Raw genomic sequence first — 21923 nt, forward strand, 5'->3', positions numbered from 1 at the left:
ATGTGCACTCTTCTATGGGGTAGATCAACATGAAAACTGCTGGCATTATTCCACTGAATTTTATGAAAAAAAGCAAACATTAGCCAACAAATGTATCAGGAAGGTGAATTAAATTAGAGGAATTCATGCACAAAGAAGCAAAGCAGCTGCGTATTTTAAACCTTTGAATGAACAGTGAGGGGCGTTAAGCTGCCCGGCCCAGTGTGTTTTCATTTTCCTGCCAGAGAATATACAGCTGATGTTTGTTGATCTCTATCTAACAGATTTTACTCTGCCAGACAGAATAAAGGCTGTAATATAAAAAGCTCAGGCATTTACAACCTGCAGGTGGAGTCACATCGAGAGGAGAGAGCTTTTAAAATTCATTCTTCAGGCTTCCACCAAACACTTGGGTTTTGCTGGCCTGGAGCCGTTCCTGTGGATGAAGCAGCCAACAGTCAGTCCATGCGATGCATTCAAATTCTTGGACAAAGTCTGAACTTCTTTCATGCCAGTGCTTTTGCACCTCTCTGACAAACTTTGGCAGGGAGCAGCTCTGCATTGGATAAGGATGCACATGCTGTGGTTTAGCACGTACTGAGAAATGTTCTCTGTTAACCAGGGTCAAACTGCAGTAGAATTTATGTCGTTGCAGCTCTTTGAGTAAACTGGATAGAAATTATTTCATATTTTCAATAAAATTATCTTTTTGTTGTTTATTGTAGCATTTATTTGTCAATTTCTGCACAACTTTAACCTTCAAAATGCACCAAACTACTATGACTGAAAGTTTTTTAAAGACTTAACTTTCTTAAGTTTTTAGTAAAAATAAATATGAATCCCTTTTATTTAATCAAAGTTATTTTTGTTTACTTGAAAAACCTGTTCTATCTGTTTGTTTTTTCAGTTTTTTGGGCCAGAATTGGGCTTTTTCTCACAGACATATTTTCATCTTTCTTATTGAACATTTAATCCCCCTTTTGCTTAATTTTTTTGAGGATATATGTATCGGGTTTTAGAAAAGCTGATGTAACCATCCTTTCTGGGTTTTCTACTTGAAGATCTTTAACCCTTCCCAAGAAAAGTCCATAGTCCTATGGTAAAGTTAATTATTATGTCAATCGTTTTACTTTGAAATAATGCAAACTTGTCCGTTTGTGCACATGAGCTTCTTTAAGTAAGAAAAAATGGAAACTTCCAGCAGAAAACAAATGAATCATTTATCAACTCAAATCTTTAGATGAGATTAGATGAGATTAGATGAGATGAGTAGAGATTAGATTAGATTAGATTAAATTAGATTACATTAGATTAGATTAGATTAGATTAGATTAGATTAGATTAGATTAGATTAGATTAGATTAGATTAGATTAGATTAGATTAGATTAGATTAGATTAGATTAGATTAGATTAGATTAGATTAGATTGTTTTTGGTTTACCAAATCCTGTATTTATTTATCTTTACAAAAAACAATAAAAAATGTAATTAAATCCTCACTATTGTCTGTCTAAAATGTGCATTTTAGTGATTTATTTTTTACATATAGCTCAATGAAATTGTGCCAACTCTAGTGCAAGTGATAAAGAATAATAATCTAATCAAAACAAAACATCCATCCATTTTCTCAGAGAACACATTGGTTCTCAGTTAATCCAAGAAGGAAAAAATTGGGGCAAGAATTTCCAACTTCTAGCTGGTTTTCAGAAATAATTCCATGAATTACATGTCTTGAATTCACAGAGCTCTCGCACACATCTCTGGTCTTTTGACGGGGGCTCATCTTCCATAAGATACCAGAGTCCGGCTGGCGCCTCCGTCTGCTGCTTGGCCAAAGAAGATCCAACGGTCAAATTCTCCCCAGTTGGAAGTGCCTCTTGTATTTACGGCCCCTTTAACCTCACTCCACACACAGCCTTGATCCCAATTGAGGCCCAAACCAGAAAACAGGCACCATTCATTCTTGCACCAACACCTTATTGACCTCCAGCGTACTCTGCTTTGTGATCATGAGGAGCAGTGAATAATGGCCGATTCTCTGAGGACTTGTTGTTGGTTTATAAAAGTATATTTCAGCATACCCTGACAGGCGGTAGCAGCTGCTGCAGAACGCAGCGCACCCTGAGGAAAAGCACGATGATGAAACCTCAGTGACCTAATTTACTCCTACGCAACTGCCTGCAAAGAAGTTGCAGAAAGTATTTATATATGGATTTTCCTGGGACTTGACATTGGAGGCATGAAAGGCTTACTCACTAAAAAAAAAAAAGAAAAAAGTAAACACCCCAGGACTATCTTTTGACAGTGGGCGGGGGGTTTAAAATAAAATCAGCTGTCACTGTTTGCTTGTTGGACAGAAGTGAACACTTAGTACTGGAGCTGGTCTCCATCGCTGACTGGGATTTGCTTTTGGCTTGGAAAGACCCTGCAGGCCGGGGGTGCAGTGGCCTTCTTCTGGGATTTTATTTGCTGAGTTCTTCTTTTTTTTAAATAATTTTTATATCATTATTCCCTGGTGAGTACTGAGTCCTTTTTAAAGATTGGGCTTATGTTTGGGAGTGAAGTGAGGCTGGAGTTCTGGAAGGACTTTTGTTTTTGTCATTTTTGACAAGAAAAGACTATTTCTGTTAAGATGAAACAAAAAAAGCACATTTTTTTCAATAAGAGTCTATGAGTGCATCATATGATTTCATTTAAATTATTTTATGCTACTAATGTCAACTTTCTGCTTTCAAATAGATTTGATTAGTTTTTGTATTTTTTATTTTTATTTGAAGGACCAAACGTTTGTTTTGGTACAAGCTGCCAAAGATCTTTTGCCACATATATTTTAAAACATTTTAATAGGATTGGAAAGAGAATCTCAAGAACAAGGTCATCAGGGAAAGGTTTTCAGATACCTGCTGAAAGGAAACCTCTAGACCTCCCAGATTTCCCCCCTTATTTCACAGAGAAACACGACCTCTCATGGTTCAGTCTAAAATAGGTGTGATTTATTTTAGCAAGTGCATGGCGCCGACGTTACTTCACTTTCTTGTTATTTGAGCACCCGATCCGGCCTAATGTGTCATATTATGGCCTCAGACGGTTGACAGATTTGATGGAAAATTTCAGACATTTATAGTTTATGAGCCAGTTTTATCTTTAAAGGGGAAATGCACTTATAAGTAGACAAATAAAATGTAACAAAAAAAAAACATGACAAGTGCAGGGTTTTAAAAATAAAAATTCTGCTGTTTTTATGATGGTTTGATTCATTGGTTTGGGTCACATGACTTAATATGAGAGGGAAAATTAAAAAAAATTGCTGTTTGAGGCTTTAATACTAGTTACTTTTAATATTACAACAGAGAAACATCAGATTTGATTCTCTGATTTGTACACTTTGTAATAACAAAAAAAGGGGGGAAATTAAAATATCTAGTGAGAAAGAAAATGCGTGGGGATCTGGGTGAGTGTAAGAAGTTATTAGATTGAGCAGTGTATTTTGATTTTATAATTTCAATACTTTCAACAATACCACACTTTTTTCAAGTTTTACTGCTTTTAGACCCGTTTTTTTGGTTGAGAAAAAAGCAGAAAAAGACAGTTTTCCAGAATAAAAAAAAACATTTCTTACTTTCTGGTCTCAACTATTTTAAGGTATTTAGTATAAAAATCTTCTGATGTTGTTAAAAAAGCAGACAGCAAAACCTTAGAAGTTATCTGAATCTTGACTGAAACACTTAACATACATTTTATATTGAGAAGTTCAAAAATGAAATGTATTTTCCTATGAGGAGGGATTTTGTGCAAAAAGCTTGTTCTCCACTTCTTCTATGAGATCAATATTTAGCACTAGGTGCTGAAACCTTTCTGCTTTCATGGCCTCCTGTCAGTTCTTTTTCACTCGCTTTAATCCACAATCTACTTTTCCTGCTAACTGGCAAAGGGCTTTGATCCTCTCCTGGAATGCTGAACAAACTCCATCCGTCTTTCCTTGCAAGTAAGGTAACTGCCTTGTCACCTCTGCTTATGAGTGGCTCCGCCAGACAAACTGAGATAGGCTGTTCTGGGTCCCCTACCTGCACATATTTTAAAGCATTAGCTTTCTTTTTGGGTGACATCCTAAACCCAGTGCCGTCTGTATCAACCAGAAAAGAAGATAAACGTGACTCTTTTGATAAAAGGGAACTTTGTTCGCAGACTCCATCAAATTACATTTATTCTACAAAGGAAACGTGAATTATTAACCTGATTTCCAGCAGCCAGAGCGATGCCTGCATGCCACTACAGTATTTCTTATGATCAAAAAGCATCATATTAACAAAGTAAAAAGCCATGTTTTTGTCCAACAGTTGACTTTTTTTGCCTTAGCTGCTGGCAGCGCAGGTTAACCAGGGCTGGACATCCTGAAAGCTTTAAACCAGAGGAATCAGGATTCTCTCTGCAGACTCACAAGTCATCCCACTGGATTACTGAAGGGCCATGTACCAGGCAGCTGCTTCCAAGCAAGCAGACAACAGCATCCCCAGCGCGGTACTTTGGCTTTTGCATGGAGTTGTAGAGTCGAATTTTGCTATGCAGACATTGTCACCCTTATTGTTTAAACTGCCACACAGTGTTAGTAGATGTCACTTCTTTGACTACGGTGGCCCTGATGTGCAAATCACATTAAACCAATTCTTTTCTTTGATCAGTAAAACACTCAGAACTTTTCATGGAGTTCAGGAACTATTGCAAATGTAACACTGTCGCTGAGTTTATGGTGCAGACAGACAAAATAAAGTGCATGAGCCTTAACACCCTTGAGTGGAGCCTGTGCTGGCTCCCTGCCAGACACGACCGCCTTACTAAGCAGCTCTTTGATTTCCGGTCATGTAGAAAAGGAGGCAGCTAACAATATTTCCTGCTTCATTAGGTCATGGAGGAGTCGGAGGTCTGTTCCCTGCCTGGGGGACTCGCAAGGGTGATAAAACAATTTGAGACTCAGGAAGCTGCAGCGTCACACAGTGTAACCCAGTTTTGCTTTCAACACAGAACTGTGCAGGTATCCTGACTCGACCCGTCGATTAGTCAGATGCAAAGCTCCCAAACAAGTCACAGCGGCATGGCTTGACCTAACATGTCTTGGACGTTTTTAGTCTCTGGGCTTAAAAGCATGAATAACTTTTTAAGTAAAATAGAATTTTGGGTGAATATCAGCGGTGAGCCTCTTTGCTCCTTTTGTTGCACCTGCACCAGAGTGAGTGGGCTTAAATTGCTGGGATTACTTGACATTTCTAACAGCTTTCAAAAACCCCTTCAGGGATTTTTTTGACATTTTCAAGCTTCTTGCAGTTGACAGAGATAAAGCAATTTAGACAACTTTCCCCTTTTGTTGCAAAGACTGCATGAGTCAACAGCCTGGCAATGTCTTTGTCATCCTCATCTCCATCTGTGATTTGCCATTTCAAAATTTCAACTCATCAGTTGCATTCTCCTAAACGTGGCTGGAATGGGGACGATGTCCCTAATGGAGTCATTTGTGGATGTGTGAGCCAGTGTGGTATGTGCATACTTTTACCATGTTTGACATCAACCTCCTTTGCTCTCACAGGAAATGTCTGAGTCAGAGGTGACAGTGTCAAGTGGCAGCAGGCAGGTCATCCCAGGCAGTCAGCAGCTGCACTTCCAAGAATCTGTGGTAAACATTCCCTTTTTTCCCCTCCCTGATGTATTCCAGCAAGGGTGACGAATAAAGCAGACCAAAAACTGCAGACTTTAAAAAGGCATTTCTTTTGAAGAAGCTTCTGCATTTCATATTGTCAACTTTAAAAATGTTCTTTGTTTTTTTTTTTCCAACTTCAAACAGGTGTCATGCTGTGACAACAATTTGGCATCCAGCTATGAAAACCATCAAAATGAAGCAGGTAGGTAGTTGTATCAAAATGGGCCTGACTCAATAAATATGTGTAGAGCCATCAGTGCTGCATGGGATCATGGTGTCTGTGCCGACTTTTACAGACGAAGAGTTTCCCAGGTATTCAGCAAAAGAGCTGAGGGATCACTTTGAGAGAACAATAGAAGAGGCTGCTTCACACAAACCAATCAAGGTAATTTCCACCTCCTTTCAGTTAAGGACACACATGGAAACCATACGCATCTGTGAAAATGTTCTTACAAGAATGCAAAATGCAGATTAGGTTCATCATAGCTGTAATCCTCAAGACTTAAATCCTGGTTATTTTTCAGTAAAGTGGTTATCCTAGGAAAGAAATTTGTCATTCACAGGGATTGTGGTATTCACCTTTGTTATATTACTTTTTTATAATTACTTTCTATTTTGTCAGCAGTTTGGAAACAAAATAGTAATAAAACATTTTTACATGTCGGGTCAGGGGTCTGCAACCTTCAACACACTTGGGTCGATTTCTCACTGACAACAACCCAGTAGTAGCCACAAAGCCTTACTTCACCCTTTAGAAAATTAAGACTTAGATTTTATGTTATTGTTGATATTATGATAAATAGATATAAACTATTGTTATTGTATGCATAAATAAAAATGCATAGTTTATAGTTTATAACTTTTGACAGATTTCATGAACATTTTTTCAAAATAAAAGACACTCTGTACAACATGGGATCACCTCAATGCAGCAAATGTTGTAGCAGGTGATGTCAACACCTGCTACAAGTGCACAGTTAATTTCATTGTTGTTGGTGTGTCTCAGCCAGAAATGTGTAAATCTAACAATCTAAAATTAAATCAGAGCTAATTTAGTGACCTTTACCATATTTTTGGGACCATAAGGCGTACTTAGAATCCTTGACTTTAGAGTAATAATAGACAGCCGGCTTTATAATCCGGTGGTTTATAAGAATGTGGTCTGGTTATGCTTACTGAACTCAAATTGATTTTCTGTGGTACATGGTGCTCTAAAGTCTGTCAAAACATTAAACTTTGGTAAGTTCTAAAGCCACACAGCTTGATGGATTGCTGGAGCATTTTGGCTACCATAGTCAGGAGCCTGGGGGGAGTGATACACACATTACTTCAACTGTATGTGCATGCCTGTTTTGTTTTGTCTTATTTACTGCATGGGCCAAAAAATATATTTTAAAATTAGCCAGAGAGTCACAAAGGAAGGTTCAACAATCCACACGTGGCTCCAGAGCCTCAGGTAGCAGACCCCTGTGTTAGATACTTTCTGAGGTAACATCAGCGGTGTAGCTAAAATTCCTTTTTCCTAAGTGTAAATTGGTAATTTCTTAATAAAGTAGCTAACTTAAACCTTTTTCTGAAAATTTTGTTCATTAAAAACCCTAAAGTTAAGGAAACCTTTTTACATAGTCTTTCAAAATTTTTCAATAGCCTCCCAACTAGTTCTGATTATCCTTGGAGTTTAAATCCCATTCATTTACCCTTAAATATGTTTTTTGTTCCTCGCCAAGATTGGACGAGACATCAGTCGATCTAAGTGGACCTCTCGTGTGAGTCAAAGTGAGGTGATTGAAGCATCAGCCGCTGAAGCATTACAGAACACAATGGCTTCAATGACTTAGATTTTATGTTATTGTTGATATTATGATAAATAGATATAAACTATTGTTATTGTATGCATAAATAAAAATGCATAGTTTATAGTTTATAACTTTTGACAGATTTCATGAACATTTTTTCAAAATAAAAGACACTCTGTACAACATGGGATCACCTCAATGCAGCAAATGTTGTAGCAGGTGATGTCAACACCTGCTACAAGTGCACAGTTAATTTCATTGTTGTTGGTGTGTCTCAGCCAGAAATGTGTAAATCTAACAATCTAAAATTAAATCAGAGCTAATTTAGTGACCTTTACCATATTTTTGGGACCATAAGGCGTACTTAGAATCCTTGACTTTAGAGTAATAATAGACAGCCGGCTTTATAATCCGGTGGTTTATAAGAATGTGGTCTGGTTATGCTTACTGAACTCAAATTGATTTTCTGTGGTACATGGTGCTCTAAAGTCTGTCAAAACATTAAACTTTGGTAAGTTCTAAAGCCACACAGCTTGATGGATTGCTGGAGCATTTTGGCTACCATAGTCAGGAGCCTGGGGGGAGTGATACACACATTACTTCAACTGTATGTGCATGCCTGTTTTGTTTTGTCTTATTTACTGCATGGGCCAAAAAATATATTTTAAAATTAGCCAGAGAGTCACAAAGGAAGGTTCAACAATCCACACGTGGCTCCAGAGCCTCAGGTAGCAGACCCCTGTGTTAGATACTTTCTGAGGTAACATCAGCGGTGTAGCTAAAATTCCTTTTTCCTAAGTGTAAATTGGTAATTTCTTAATAAAGTAGCTAACTTAAACCTTTTTCTGAAAATTTTGTTCATTAAAAACCCTAAAGTTAAGGAAACCTTTTTACATAGTCTTTCAAAATTTTTCAATAGCCTCCCAACTAGTTCTGATTATCCTTGGAGTTTAAATCCCATTCATTTACCCTTAAATATGTTTTTTGTTCCTCGCCAAGATTGGACGAGACATCAGTCGATCTAAGTGGACCTCTCGTGTGAGTCAAAGTGAGGTGATTGAAGCATCAGCCGCTGAAGCATTACAGAACACAATGGCTTCAATGACGGAATATGAGGATCTTCCACCCCCTCCACCAGATTTGCTTCAAATACCAGAGAGTGAACATATTCCAGAGAGCCATTTCTCACAAGAGCCTCCAAACCCAGTAAACCCATTCAAACAATCACACAACAGAGAGGCGTATGTCAAGCAGAGGGGTATGTCTGAGTTAAAACGTCTTTACAAGCACATTCACCCCGAGGTTCGCAAGAATATTGAGAAGGAGTTCTACAGTGAGTTCAATGAAACAGAGAATAACCAGGTACAGAGGCAGGTGTGCGCGTACGAGGATGATGGTGGGAGTCCTGAGGATATCTATGACGAAGAGTATGAGGAATGGGAGGAGATTGTCCCCGGAGAGGTGCAAGCAGTTCGCTGGATGTTTGAAAATAAACCTTTAGATGCCATTAAAGACGAAACTCCTGAAGAAGATGAGCAAAACAAGAGATTTACTGAACAGGAAATGATTTGGGGGAAAGATGTGAGACGCACGGCGTGGATGTTTGAGACCAAGCCGATGGACGAGCTGGGCTCAGTAAATACCAACTCCACAGATTATAAAAACAAGTTCAACAAACTGGAGAAGGGTGATGTTCGTGCTGCGGCATGGCTGTTTGAAACACAAACCATGGACACTCTCAACAAAATGCACAAGGAGGAGGATTTGACAAAGGAGATTGTGTTTACTGAAGAGGACGGGAATGCTACCATTTACATGATTGACAACAGGTTTGTGGAAGGCCTCGGGCACACTGAGACTGTTGACGAGAGCCGCCTGCTCAGTTTGCGGTCAGTGTTGGAGGAAATTAACGAGGAAGTCAAAACTGTTACCACCACTTTTGATACTCAGTTTAAATGCATCATCATGGGACAATCCAGCCAAATGCTGGAGGTCAAGTCTGTCCGTAAAATCGAAACTGAATTGGAGAACTCTATCGCTTCACGTTGGCTTTTTGATACTCAACCTTTGGACACAAAAAACAGAGAACTGGTTCCTTTAAAACTGATTTGCAGTCTATCTATGGAAGACAGCAGTAAAGGAGACTGGGGCAGGTGGCTGTTTGAGATAAAAACATTAAACTCTCTCAGCGAGTGGGAAAGCACACAACTGGAGAAGACAGAGATCATTGGGGCGGATGTTCGCAAACATTGCTTGGTCTTTGAAACGCAGCCAATGGACTCTTTGAAGGATGACTCCAACGCCAGACCGCAGTCTCTTGAGGAGATTATAGGGGGCAATGTGAGATCTGCAAGAAACTTTTTTGAAAGCAGCCCTCAAGTAGCCAGGAAGAATTACCAAGAGGTTGGAAAACTTAAAAAGGCAACAGCAAATGAAGAAATGAAAGGAGACGTGAGACACCAGAAATGGCGTTTTGAAAGTCAGCCCCTTGATCACATTAGAGAGGAGAAGAAAGAGGTGGTCCGCACTGTGAATGTTGACGAAGACCTAACACAAGAGGATGGCTCAAGCTGTAGGGCAGATGTTCGCAGGAACTGCTGGGTGTTTGAGACGCAGCCAATGGATACTTTAAAAGATGACTCAAACACTCGCGTCATGACAAAAGAGGAAATTATTGCGGGTAATGTACAATCAGCAAGGCAGTATTTTGAAACCTCCCCAACCGAGGAGCTGAAGGAGCTGGAAGAGGTGGGCAAACTGAAGAAAACAGTGGCGCTTCAAGAAGAAAAGGGCGATGTTACACATCAGAAATGGCGATTTGAAAGCCAACCTCTGGAGCAGATTAGAGATGAACGGAAAGAAGTTCTAAGAACAATTGATCTGGAGGAAATTGATAAAGTGGATGTGTCAAACTACAAGCAAATATTTGAGAGCGCAGAGTTAAAAGAACAGAGAGAGGATTTGCAAAAGATTCTCATTGAAGGCGTTACATCTGGCTCAGTGAAATCAAATAGGGACCTGTTTGAGTCTTCAGCGTTGTACGCCATGCAGGACAGCTCCGGACATTTTCATGAGGTGAAAACAGTGCGCCGTGAAGAGGTGGTGAAAGGAGACGTCACCACATACAAATGGATGTTTGAAACACAACCAATTGATCAGTTTGATGAAAGTATTGAAAAATACCAAATTATCAAGGGAATATCTAAGCAAGAAATTGAGTCTGGTGATGTTAAAACAGCAAAATGGCTGTTTGAAACACAGCCCCTTGATGCAATCAAGTACTTCAGCAATATAGAAGATGAGGAAACGGTGGGAGGAATTAAGAGCCTTGATGTTGTGAAGGGAGATGTGAAAAACTGTCGATGGCTTTTTGAGACCAAACCGATGGATGCTTTGTACGAAAGAGTGGAGAAAGAGAGCATTGACGAAACAGAAGAAGTACGAAAGGGAGACGTCAAAACCTGCACTTGGCTCTTTGAGACGCACACCCTTGACACCATCCATGACGAGACGGAAACAGTTTTGAAAACATGCAGCGTACAACAGGAAGATATTCGGGGCAAAGATGTTAAAACGGCTCGTTTTCTTTTCGAGACGGAGAAGCTGGAGGACCTCGCTGGGGGAGAGACAGGCTCTTATAAGCGCATCACAGAGATTGACATCGCATCTGGAGACGTGTCAAGGATGAAGTATATATTTGAAAACCAAATGTCTGACATTTTAACGTCTACATCTAAGGAAGTGATGCAAAATCTCAAAAGAGTTCAGACAGAAGACATACAAAGGGGAAATGTTGTGAACTGCAAGTGGCTCTTTGAAAATCAGTCCATTGATGCCATAGGCCTTCAAGACAATGAAGAGGAATCTGTGAGCAGCAGAACAGTGAACAATATACAAGGAGGGGATGTGAACAAGAGTCGCTTCCTTTTTGAGACCCGTTCTCTGGATGCCATCCAGAACGTTTCCTCTGATATCATGAAAGTTCATAAAATCATCCGTGATGAGGATGAGAGGGGGGATGTGAGAAACTACACTATGATGTTTGAAACTCAGCCCCTTTATGCCATTCAGGACAAAGAAGGTCATTACCACGAGGTCACCACCGTCACCAGCGAGGAGGTGAAAGAGGGGAATGTTTTAGGAACCCGGTGGTTGTTTGAAACCAAGCCCCTCGATGCGATAAAGGACACAGATGAGGTTTACGTCATAAAGTCTGTCACACAACAGGATGTGCAAAAAGGAGATGTCACCTCTGCCAAATGGAAATTTGAGACACAACCACTGGACAGGATTGCTGAGGAAAATAAGCCTTTAATAAAAACTGTGGAGGACATTAAAGGGGGCAATGTTAGACTGAGCAAACATCAGTTTGAGACAGACGGTTTGTCACAGGGATCTGTTAGAACTGTAAATGTGAGTGAAATACAAAAGGGTGACGTTAGGACCGCTAAGTGGAAGTTTGAAACCCAGTCCATCGACAAAATAAGAAGCATGAGCTCTGAAAATGTGGTGGAAACTGTTAAAAAAGAGGAGTTTGAAAAGGGAGATGTTAAACATTCAGTGTGGCTTTTTGAGAAAAAGCCTCTTGACCACATAAAACAGGCAGACGAGGATGAGAACAAACCAGCAACTCAAGAAGAGATTCCCAAAGCAGATGTGAAGACAACAACGTGGCTCTTTGAAACCACGCCGTTTGATGAATTTCATGAGGCTAAAACGGAAAAAACTGAAATATTGGGCAAAAGTGTTAAGGAAACCCTTGAGGAACTCTACAGCCAGAAGATGGTGAGGTCAAAGGGAATACTCATTGAAGCTGATGAAATTGGAGACGTGAGGATGGCAAAGTACCAGCTGATGAATAAGGAGGCTCCCAAGATTCAACGAGAGGAAGTCATCCGAGGAGATCTGCAAAATATTATGATGAACTTACTTAACACAAAAGAGACAAAAGAACAGCAAATAGTTATAGATTCAGAAGAGAAAGGTAACATTAGTTCCACAGTAGAGCAACTGTTTAGTCAAGAGAGGTCCAGCAATGTTGAAAAGGAGGAAATAATGCGTGGTGACATTCAAGAAGCTCTTCACAGCCTCTTCAATGAGAACTCATCAACAAAACGAGGAATACTTATCCAGGAGGATGAAAAGGGAGATGTACAGATGACAATATATTCTCTTTTAAACAAACATGACAGCATGAGCGTTGAAAAAGAAGACATTGTGAAAGGAGATGTCAGGAGTGTTCTTGAGAGGCTCTCCAGTCCAGACAGTCTGGATCAGGCAGTGAAGATAAAGATAGATGACGCAGAGAAAGGAAATGTCCAGTTTTACTCGACTTGCATTGAATCCGGGGCTCTCGACTATCTTAAACAGCTGCATTTGGAACCTGAGGAGACTCTACTTGACACAGATAAAAAAGAGAAAATTGTTGGCGGTGACATTAAAGGCACAAAGCTCATCCTCGGCCGTCATCAAACACAAGTTGAGCGCACAGTGGAGGACGTCATACCAGGAGATGTGCACAACACGGTGAAGGTTTTCATGTCTGAGCCAACCACATCGGCAGAAAAAATCCAAAAAGAGGAGATAGTCAAAGGGGATTTGAGAGCCGCTTTGAACTCATTGTCAGAATCAGGGAAGCAGACAGTCGTTCAGAAAGAGGAGGTGGTGAAAGGCAACATCCCAAAAGCTCTCCGGTGCTTGGAAAGGGCTCAGAGAAACCACAAGGAGGTGGAGAAGCCGGATATAGTACCTGGAAATGTCCGAGGGGCTATGAGATCTCTTGAGAAATCAGCAACATCTAGAGTGGAATGCCTCATTGAAGGTTTAATTCCAGGAGATGTAAAGGCCACGCTGAGATCTTTGGAGCAGGCAAAGGGTGCAAAGAAGGAAGTTGAAAAAGAAGAAATAGTGAAGGGGGACATTCACACAGCAATGCAGAGTCTACAAGATGCCTCCAGCGATAAGAAAACGTGTCAACAGGAGATAGATGTTCAGGGAGACGTCAGAGGAACAATCCAGATCTTCATGGAGCCTCCCCCATCTCCAAGGATGCAAAGGGCTGTAAGTCTTGAAGATGAAGTAAAGGGGGACATCAAGATGTCGATTAAGTCTTTATACGAGATGCAGGAGCAAACACAGGTAGAAAAAGAAGAAGTGATAAAAGGAGATGTTAAAGGCACGATTAAATCTCTGCTGGAAACAGCACAGAGAGAAACATCTAAGATCAAGCACGGAACACACAGGAGAGTCAGGGTAAAGCAAAGCCCTCCAGTGAAAAACCTGAAGACTGACGCACAGAGAAATGCGCAAAAGATAAAAACAGCAAAACCGGTTGAACAATCCAAAGAGACTCATTCCATTCAAAACAAAAGTGTTGAAATGAAGTCTTCTGTTGTGCAACAATCTGCTCAAAAATCCACCGAGGTGGAGCACAAGACTATTACCCAAAACCACGGCATCAAAACATTGAGGACAGAGTTTCGTAACCTCAAATCCGGCTCAAAGGGGTCGGCGAAATTGGGCAAAACCAAAGTCAAAACAGAGGTTTTTGTGATAAGGCCCCAAACACCAGAGCCCGATCTGCCTCTCCCACCTCCTCCTCCACCTTTAACTGACACTGACATTCTTCCTCCCCCTCCTAGTCCACTCCCTCCATCTGCTGACACTGACATTGATCACCTTCCTCCTCCACCACCTCCACTCACCCCCGAGCAAGACGTCCTCCCACCACCACCATCTCAACAAGAGCTGGAGAGCATGCCGACAGCGGACATTCAACCTTTCCCAGCAAAAGCAAAAAGGATGACTGTTAAAAAAGTGAAAGCTCCAACTTTGCACCCAGTTCCAAAGCTGGAGCCAAAGGTGGAAGTCATTAAATCCCAGCAGGTGCAGGTGACATCTGAGAAAAGAAAGGAAATGAGTCAAAAAACACAAGAATCGAAAACCACCTCACCGGAAGTCACTTTTCTTCCAGAGTCCCCCCGACCACTAAAGAAAGTTTACATTACTCCTGTGAAGTTCACTCCTCCACCCTCTCCTCCTCCTTTCATGAGAGGCAAAATGACCAAATTTAACACACCATTGATAAAAGCAGAAGAAAAGTACAGGAAGCTGAAGGAGGAAAACACACCACCAAACACTCCACCTCCCACTTTAATACATGACTCGGTTAGCGCTGCTTTTGAAATGCTTTCAACTAAAGAGGCATCAAATTTCACCAGCTCAGGAAATTCTGAGGAAAGAGACGCAAAGATGGAAGCTGCTGTTTGTTCAGAAACCCTGCAGTGTGATTTATCTACACAGGCTGTTGTCTCAAACATCATACAAAGCAACACCAGCAAACACCAAAAAATCACTGCAGATTCCACAATTATATCATCTGCAAAACAGCACATTTATTCTAATGAGATGTCTGAAGTTGCCACTATTCAAAAGACCTCATCCATCTCTACTGTAAAACAACACGTTCAAAAAACTACACAGAAAAGTGTTTCTGCTTCCTCCAAGGAATCCACTTCAAGTGTCATGTCAGGCAAACTGCAGAGCTCTGACACTCACCCTGCTCAAAAAGAAAATATTGCTTCACATGCTAAGAAAGACTGTAAAAATAATAAAACGAAGAGCTCCGGTAAATCTGAAGATGAAAAAGAAAAAATCCCTGCCCCAAAACAGAAACCACAAACAGAAACAATTGTGACACCTATCAACCTTTCCAAAGACAAAACTGACAGCTCACTCAAAACAGTGGAGATCGAGTCAAAGGGTTATAATATCAACAAAAATAAATCTAATCATTTTTCTGCTGAGATTCAAGCCTCTAGTCTTCCAAAGCAGACAGAGAAAGACTCTACACACGGAAAAACAAGCAAACCAACCCAAAAGGGAAAAAAGAGCTCCAAACAAGAGAAGCAAGAAGAGATAAAGATGTCCAGAGAGACTGAGCAGACACATGTTTCACAGGTTTTGACGACGGAAGTCAAGAAAACTGGACAGTTCACCCAGGAAATGGAGAAAAACACTCTGTCCCCTCGTGCTTCTGCTGCTGCTGCCACATCCACAAGCAATGCTGTCAGCCAGCCAGAGACTACAACCCCTGCAAAAAAGAAAAAGAAATCGAAAAAGTCTAAAAGTGGAGCACAGTCGGGTCAAGCAAAAGACAATCTCACAGAGTCAGCACCAGAAACCGAAAACAAGAAAGTGACTGAAAAAAATGACCAAACCCAGGAAACAATTGCCGTCACAGGGGCAGAGATAGAGCACATTCAAGTCAAAAGTAAACTATTGTCTACCAGCAACAAAGAGAGTTCTAATATAGAAAAGGGATCTCCGAAGAAAGAAGCAACCTTCGCTCATCAGAACCTAAATGAGCCACTGAAAGATACAGGAGATGAGTCCAAATCAAGTGAACAGGCACAAAACAAAGAGAAATCCCAGAGACACAACGTCCAAGATTTAATCTCCCACATTTCAGAAGCACAAAGTTTTTCAGAGAAAACTAACTTTCAGTCTGTTGAGGATTCGCTAAATAGTGTGCCAGGGTGTTTCAGTTCTCAAGAGAGGAAACAAGAGTTGGAAGGAACATCAGGGGCAAGCGATCCTAAGAAAAATTCTAAGAAAAATGAGGAAATTCCCAAAGGTGAAGAACAAACATGGATGAATGTAACTGAGGAAACAAGAGAGAAGCATGAGTGTGAGTCCGTTACTGAGATGGCAATATCTGGCGCAGTTTCGGTAATCACTGGTTCTGTTGAAGAGGAGAGTGAAACTCAGAAAATTGGAGACAAAAAAGAGGAAGAGAGGATCTGCAAGCTCATCGACCTTCGATCTCCTTCCCCGTCCCTCAGGATGTGTTCTCCCTCGCCAACATTTATCACCATTGAGTCTACGAGGAGAACTGACTCTCCCCAAAGAGTCACTCCATCACCCACTCTGCTCCACAGGCCACCCACGCCCCCAACTCCTCCACCGCGGCGGTGTGACACTCCAACATCACGCCTCAACAGGATCACGCCTTCCCCGACTTTTGACAGAGCAGAAAATTTAGCCCGGCTCAAAGACACCACTGCTAAACTTTTGCGTGGCGTCACCCCACCGCCACTTTTCACCCATCAAATCCCAGAGAAAAAATCTGAGATTGTTGAACCGCCCGCCTCCTTTCAACGGCAAATCAGAGTTGACAGCCAGGTTGCAGGTGCAACTGCTGAAACGACGAGGCGCAAAAGGTGCTTATCTGACACATCTCAGCTTCCTGAGGATAGAACTCAGGGCCTGAATGCAAACAAAACACGAAGTCGATCCGAAACGTGTGTGGCGCTTGGTCAAAACAGCTCAAATCTGGTTGAGGCATCAGATGATGTGGAGTTTTCTTCTGTATCTGTCAAAGAAAAGAAAGAATTTTTTGAGGAGGCACAGAGAGCTAAAAGTAATAAGACATACATGCGGAAGGAACCCATCTCCATCCCAGAAAGACTGGGCCCAGATATGGAGGAGTGTCAGGCAGAACAGAAGAACAAAGAGACAGATGAGACTCTTAAGGCAGACTTGTCTAGTCTTGTAAACAAATTTGAATCTCCAGAAGATAAATTAAGTAACAAAAAAGAGCCTGCGCCACATGCAGATAGTCTTCACCCTGAAGATTTGGACAGAGAAAAAGCAGACATATTAGGAAAGGAAATGCCAACTTTTGACATCCAGGCTATTAAAAATGTTTTTGAACTGACTGAGCAGAGTTCTGCCTTCAGAGAGGAGAAAAAGGATCTGGAGGAGCTCATGTCTAGTCTTAGTGAAGCAACGGCAGACACTTCAAAGCAGGAAAGTCCTTGGGAGACAAAAGGAGGCTCAAGGCAGAGCACCCCCCTCCCTCTGCAGGAAAATGAGAAAGTAACTGCTGAAGCTCAACCTTTACCTTTCTCTGAAACCAAATCTGTCACAGAAAGCTTCTCAGAGGTTGATGAATTCGGTAACATGGTCACGGGAAGGATGACCTCTGTCACAGGGCACTCCGAGAGCGTCTCCACCACAGTCGCACCATTTTCCTATGCTGACGCCGTGAAAAAAAAAGCTGCTAGGAGAACGCAAACGTACGACGACGACGCCACTGAAAAGCTGCTGAAAAATTTCCACAAAACATGGACAGAGAGTGAGACTGTTTTCAAGAGTCTTGGCTACACTGTTTCTGAGGAGACGTCATCACACATTGTGTCACATCAGACTTTTTCATCGGGTAAAGACACCTGTACGGCATGAAAACAGCAACAATGAGTGGCATGGATTCCACATGCACGGCTTTTATCTGCTGCTACAAAAGTTTTGCTTCTAATATAATGCTTGGATTGTCTGTCAATAGAATCATCCAGGCATGCTAGCAAATATTTGCAAATGTAATTTTCTGAAAAAACAATTAAAGAGTGATATGAAGCTGCAGTTTATTTCCAAATGGTTCAACTTAACGCTTGAGAACCCTGGGTAATGTTTTTTTTTTAGTGTTTTTTATTTATGTATTTCTTTATTTTTTCTGGCTACCATTTATTGCTGTCACCAAAATGACCAAAAAAAGTGTAAAATTTACAATAAAAACCCAGAAGAAATGTGTTATTGGGTTCTCCAGGGTTAAATAAATGTGACATGCTTTATTTATCTAACTGCATTTGTGCCATGTGTTTCAGATAGCTAACCTGGCCTCTTATACACATATTACATTCTTAACTGATGTTTTTTTATGTGAATAAGGGGACAACTCACATCAACTGAAGGTCAAAAGATACCTGTGTTTATTTTAGCCATCTCACCTAGGATATCCATTAAAACTCAAATGTAGTAATGAACAGAATGCAAAAAAAATAAAAACAAGATGTGAATGTGAATGAAACTGATTAAAGGCAGAGGAAAATCATGCTTTTGGTGTTTTTAACATGTTCTTGTGGCAGTATTTTTGTTCAAATATTGGTGAATCAGGAGCAGACAAATAAATGACATTAGAAAAAGATTGAATTATTACGTAGAAAATATGCTGCAAGCAAAAGGCTCCCCGCTCCGAACGCTTAGCACTGGGGAGAGGAAAGGGGGTTGGGGTTTCCCTGCGCCAATTGTCCCACCATTGATGAACTAGTGCAGTTTTGCTGATCTAGATAACATCACAGGATTTTGGATTTTGGCTAATAACAGCATAATAATAATTAAAAGACCACTGGGAACTCTTGAAATAGATGAAAAAGTTGATCAGAGTGCCTCTTAAAGGAGATAATCAGTAGCAAAGGCCAATCTTTGGAAGTACCTATACTTTATCTAACAGAGATTGATAAATTACTGTTCATTTAATATTAGACAACTGATATCCCAGCATTTCCTACTGTTTCCACTTATGAGTTAGGGGTTTTTATTTTTGGATCACAAGATGGAAAAATAAAATTATGGATCTGATGGCACTTTAAAATAATGTATGCTGTACCACCACAGAAGTATCAGATGCAGTTCAGGCGGACACAATGGTGGAGTCAGGGAGTGGCAGAATCAGAGTCTTTAATATAAGTTCAGGAGGCCATCCAAAAGAGGAATGAATCAGGAACAAAAAGCTCTAAGAACTCTGGAGAGATTAAGGCTGGATTGCTCACAGTGAAAGAAAGACAATCTGGCACTGGCTTGAGAAAAAGCACTGCTTATATAGGGAAGACAATGAGGAACAGCTGGAGCACATTAGGGAAGAAGCAGATCACACAGCAGGAACTGGAAATGAAGACAGAAAAGACAGGACTACAAAATAAAACAGGAAGTGACAGCCAGAGGGCTAACTAGTCCTGACAAGAAGGTTCTCTTTGCATTGACATCCATGGAATAGAGTTAATGGGGACATATTTATATTTTACTTTACTTAAAAGGATTCCAGATTTTTTGCATTTGACCACTATTTTGTTGGCCCTTTGAAGAAATATTCTCTTACAAAATAAATGTTGGGCTTTAATATTAAAGTATTTGCTTTCAATCCAGTTTCAAGAAAAAGTCTGCTTTTCACCAAAATCAGCCATTATCATATAAATGAGAATCTTATTTTTGGTTGCTAAATTTAAGGCTTCATTGTGGAGCCTTTGAGTGAATACCCTGCATTTGCTTTTCTCAGTCTTTGACCATATGAGAGCATCCGTATGCTGAAGCACACCCTGCTTTGTCTTCAATCAAACACAGTAATTGAGGCGATAATTTTTAAAAAGAACATCCTGCTGTACTGAAGCACACATGAAACTGGCAAATGAATAGCGCACACTTAAATTCACAATCAATCAGTGCGCTGATGGCATCAGTCAAGCTGGATTTTCTCATTTTCTTTTTTATGATTAGTTTTCTTTTGGGAACTAATTGAATGAATATTGCGGCCCACGCTTTTGATTGACTTTGGTCGCTTGTGTTCATGAACTGATCCATTCTGGGGCTCATCCAAGTGACAAAGTTAGATCATTTTTGGCCAAAACAATAACAAGATCGTGACAAGCTTTCAGTCATTTTGTCAGCAAACAATTGTGTTTAGGGGATTTTCTTAATGAAATCCATTGTCTTCACAGCAAAGTAAAATAGATTTGTTCCTTACTTAGAAATATTACAGACAAAAAAAATCATCTCTTTACTTTCATAAGGGATATTGAGAAAGACCCAAATGCAAAAAACAAAGACAATGGACGACAGACTCTGTAATGTTTTAATAAGTTAACGTAAACAACATTTAAAAAGTAAAACCCTACCAGCAAAGCGGAAAACGACTAAAGACAAAAAAATCTGTCTTCTTCCAAATGTAACTTTAAAAAACACTGTGGTAATCACTACTGAAGGAATAGTGATGATCACAGAAAAAAACTGGCAAGAATATGATGTGGTGAGACTGCAATGTTAGGGCAAACCACTAAACGTGAACAAAAAAGAAACAGTTGGAACAAATAAAAACAGAAAAAAACCTAAATAAAATTAAAGAATGTACATGTTTGCATTTTACAGACTGACTGAGAATTGATCAACAGCCCGACTTTGTCGAATGTACAAAATTACATCTTTTTTAAGAAAACTGTTTTAAAGTCCCACTCTGATCATATTTTGTTCCTAGTGGTCTTTTCATAATGATTTTGCTTTCAAGCGAAATCTTAAAAAGGTCTTTGTTTTCTAGGACATAGTTTCTTTTCTAGGACTTATATAGATCTAGTAGTCTACAACCAGACGCATTACAATAGAGCAAGGAGCTTATGGCTTGCAATGGTAGCTTCTCAACAACTACGAGCTTTTTTCAATGGCATTTCTTCTTCTGCTCCTGATTTACAAGGATTTTAATAAAGAAATATGCAGGAATGCAGTTTTAAACTTAGTTTTCTTAATATACGTCTTTTATCATCAGAAAAATGACATACCAACAAATTAAAAACACCAAAAACAACATTTTCGTTGTATAAAATTTACAAGTTAATCAGTTTTAATCATTTACCTCACATGAAAATACAGTTACTGGCTATAGAATTGTATTTATATTAATAAACGGTTAAACTCAACAACATAAATGACATAGTAAAGGAATCTGACATTGACACTGCTGCTCAAGCCCTAAAACCGTGTCATCTGTAGTATTGATGATATCAGAAACATTTAGATCAAAATTAAGGGCATTAGTGATATTTAATAGATTGTGTTAGAAAAATTAATAATAGAAAAGAATACCTATATATATATAAATTCTGTACATTTAGGACTCTGTTTAGATTTTTTCAAACTGTGTGAGAGATGCTTGGAGAAGCATGCAAGAGCAAAAATTCTGTGAAACTGTATCAACCGCTGTACAGGTGAGAGTAAAAAAAAAGTAAGCATGGATGATGAATTGCAAAATAAATGTAAAATTGTGTTTGTTTGACTAAATTTCAAAGAAGCTGAAGCTTTTTGCTTTCACATCTCTCCTCAACAGGTTCGAGTTCCGAAATCGGAGCTCTGCACAGTATGCCGGAAGAGAGCTTATCCGATGGATGCTCTGATAGTGGACAAAAAAAAGTACCATAAGTCTTGCTTCTGCTGTGAGCACTGCAAAAATAAGCTAAGGTACATGTCATGCTCATCTTTTTTTGTGCCTATATTGTTTTTACTTCTCTGACACTTTATGGGAACATCCTAATCTCTTTGTACAAGAAAATCCTAACATTGTCAAATCTGTCTGTTTTCTTGTTTGTAGCTTGGGGAATTATGTTTCTCTTCACGGACATTTCTACTGTCTTCCCCACTACAAACAACTCCTCAAATCCAAAGGGAACTCCGATAATGGAATTGGGCAAAAGCTTGCAGCAGGAGGTGGCGAACCTTTCCCCCCGTACGACAAATTTGACTGGAGGTGTTCCACGAGCAGCGCAGATTCAGCAGACAAAAATCAAGGGAAAAGATCTGATGGCAACAAAATGTCTGTAGTTTGGCCCCCGCTGACTGATCCCCCAAAGAAAGCTTTTAAA

General features: G+C 40.0%; 1 protein-coding gene across 1 annotated transcript; it reads left to right on the forward strand.

Moving 5' to 3' along the window:
• The first annotated feature begins 2326 nt into the window (after positions 1 to 2326).
• On the forward strand, positions 2327 to 21893 carry xirp2 (xin actin binding repeat containing 2). The gene is made up of 10 exons (XM_011489752.3): positions 2327 to 2494; positions 4317 to 4497; positions 4880 to 5008; positions 5558 to 5644; positions 5813 to 5870; positions 5965 to 6053; positions 7396 to 7502; positions 8571 to 17686; positions 21392 to 21522; positions 21653 to 21893. The coding sequence occupies exons 2-9, from the start codon at positions 4447 to 4449 to the stop codon at positions 21481 to 21483; spliced, it is 9729 nt and encodes a 3242-aa protein (XP_011488054.1). The 5' UTR covers positions 2327 to 2494; positions 4317 to 4446; the 3' UTR covers positions 21484 to 21522; positions 21653 to 21893.
• The last annotated feature ends 30 nt before the right edge of the window (positions 21894 to 21923 follow it).

Source organism: Oryzias latipes, chromosome 21 (assembly GCF_002234675.1).
Source record: "Oryzias latipes chromosome 21, ASM223467v1".
Classification (NCBI taxonomy): domain Eukaryota; kingdom Metazoa; phylum Chordata; class Actinopteri; order Beloniformes; family Adrianichthyidae; genus Oryzias; species Oryzias latipes.

Excerpts from the sequence above, each read along its gene's own strand:
- xirp2 (XM_011489752.3), top strand. The coding sequence starts at position 4,447 with ATGTACCAGGCAGCTGCTTCCAAGCAAGCAGACAACAGCATCCCCAGC. Across the intron at positions 5,009-5,557 it reads TTCAACACAGAACTGTGCAG|GAAATGTCTGAGTCAGAGGT; the intron begins GTATCCTGACTC and ends TTGCTCTCACAG. Across the intron at positions 6,054-7,395 it reads CTTCACACAAACCAATCAAG|ATTGGACGAGACATCAGTCG; the intron begins GTAATTTCCACC and ends TTCCTCGCCAAG.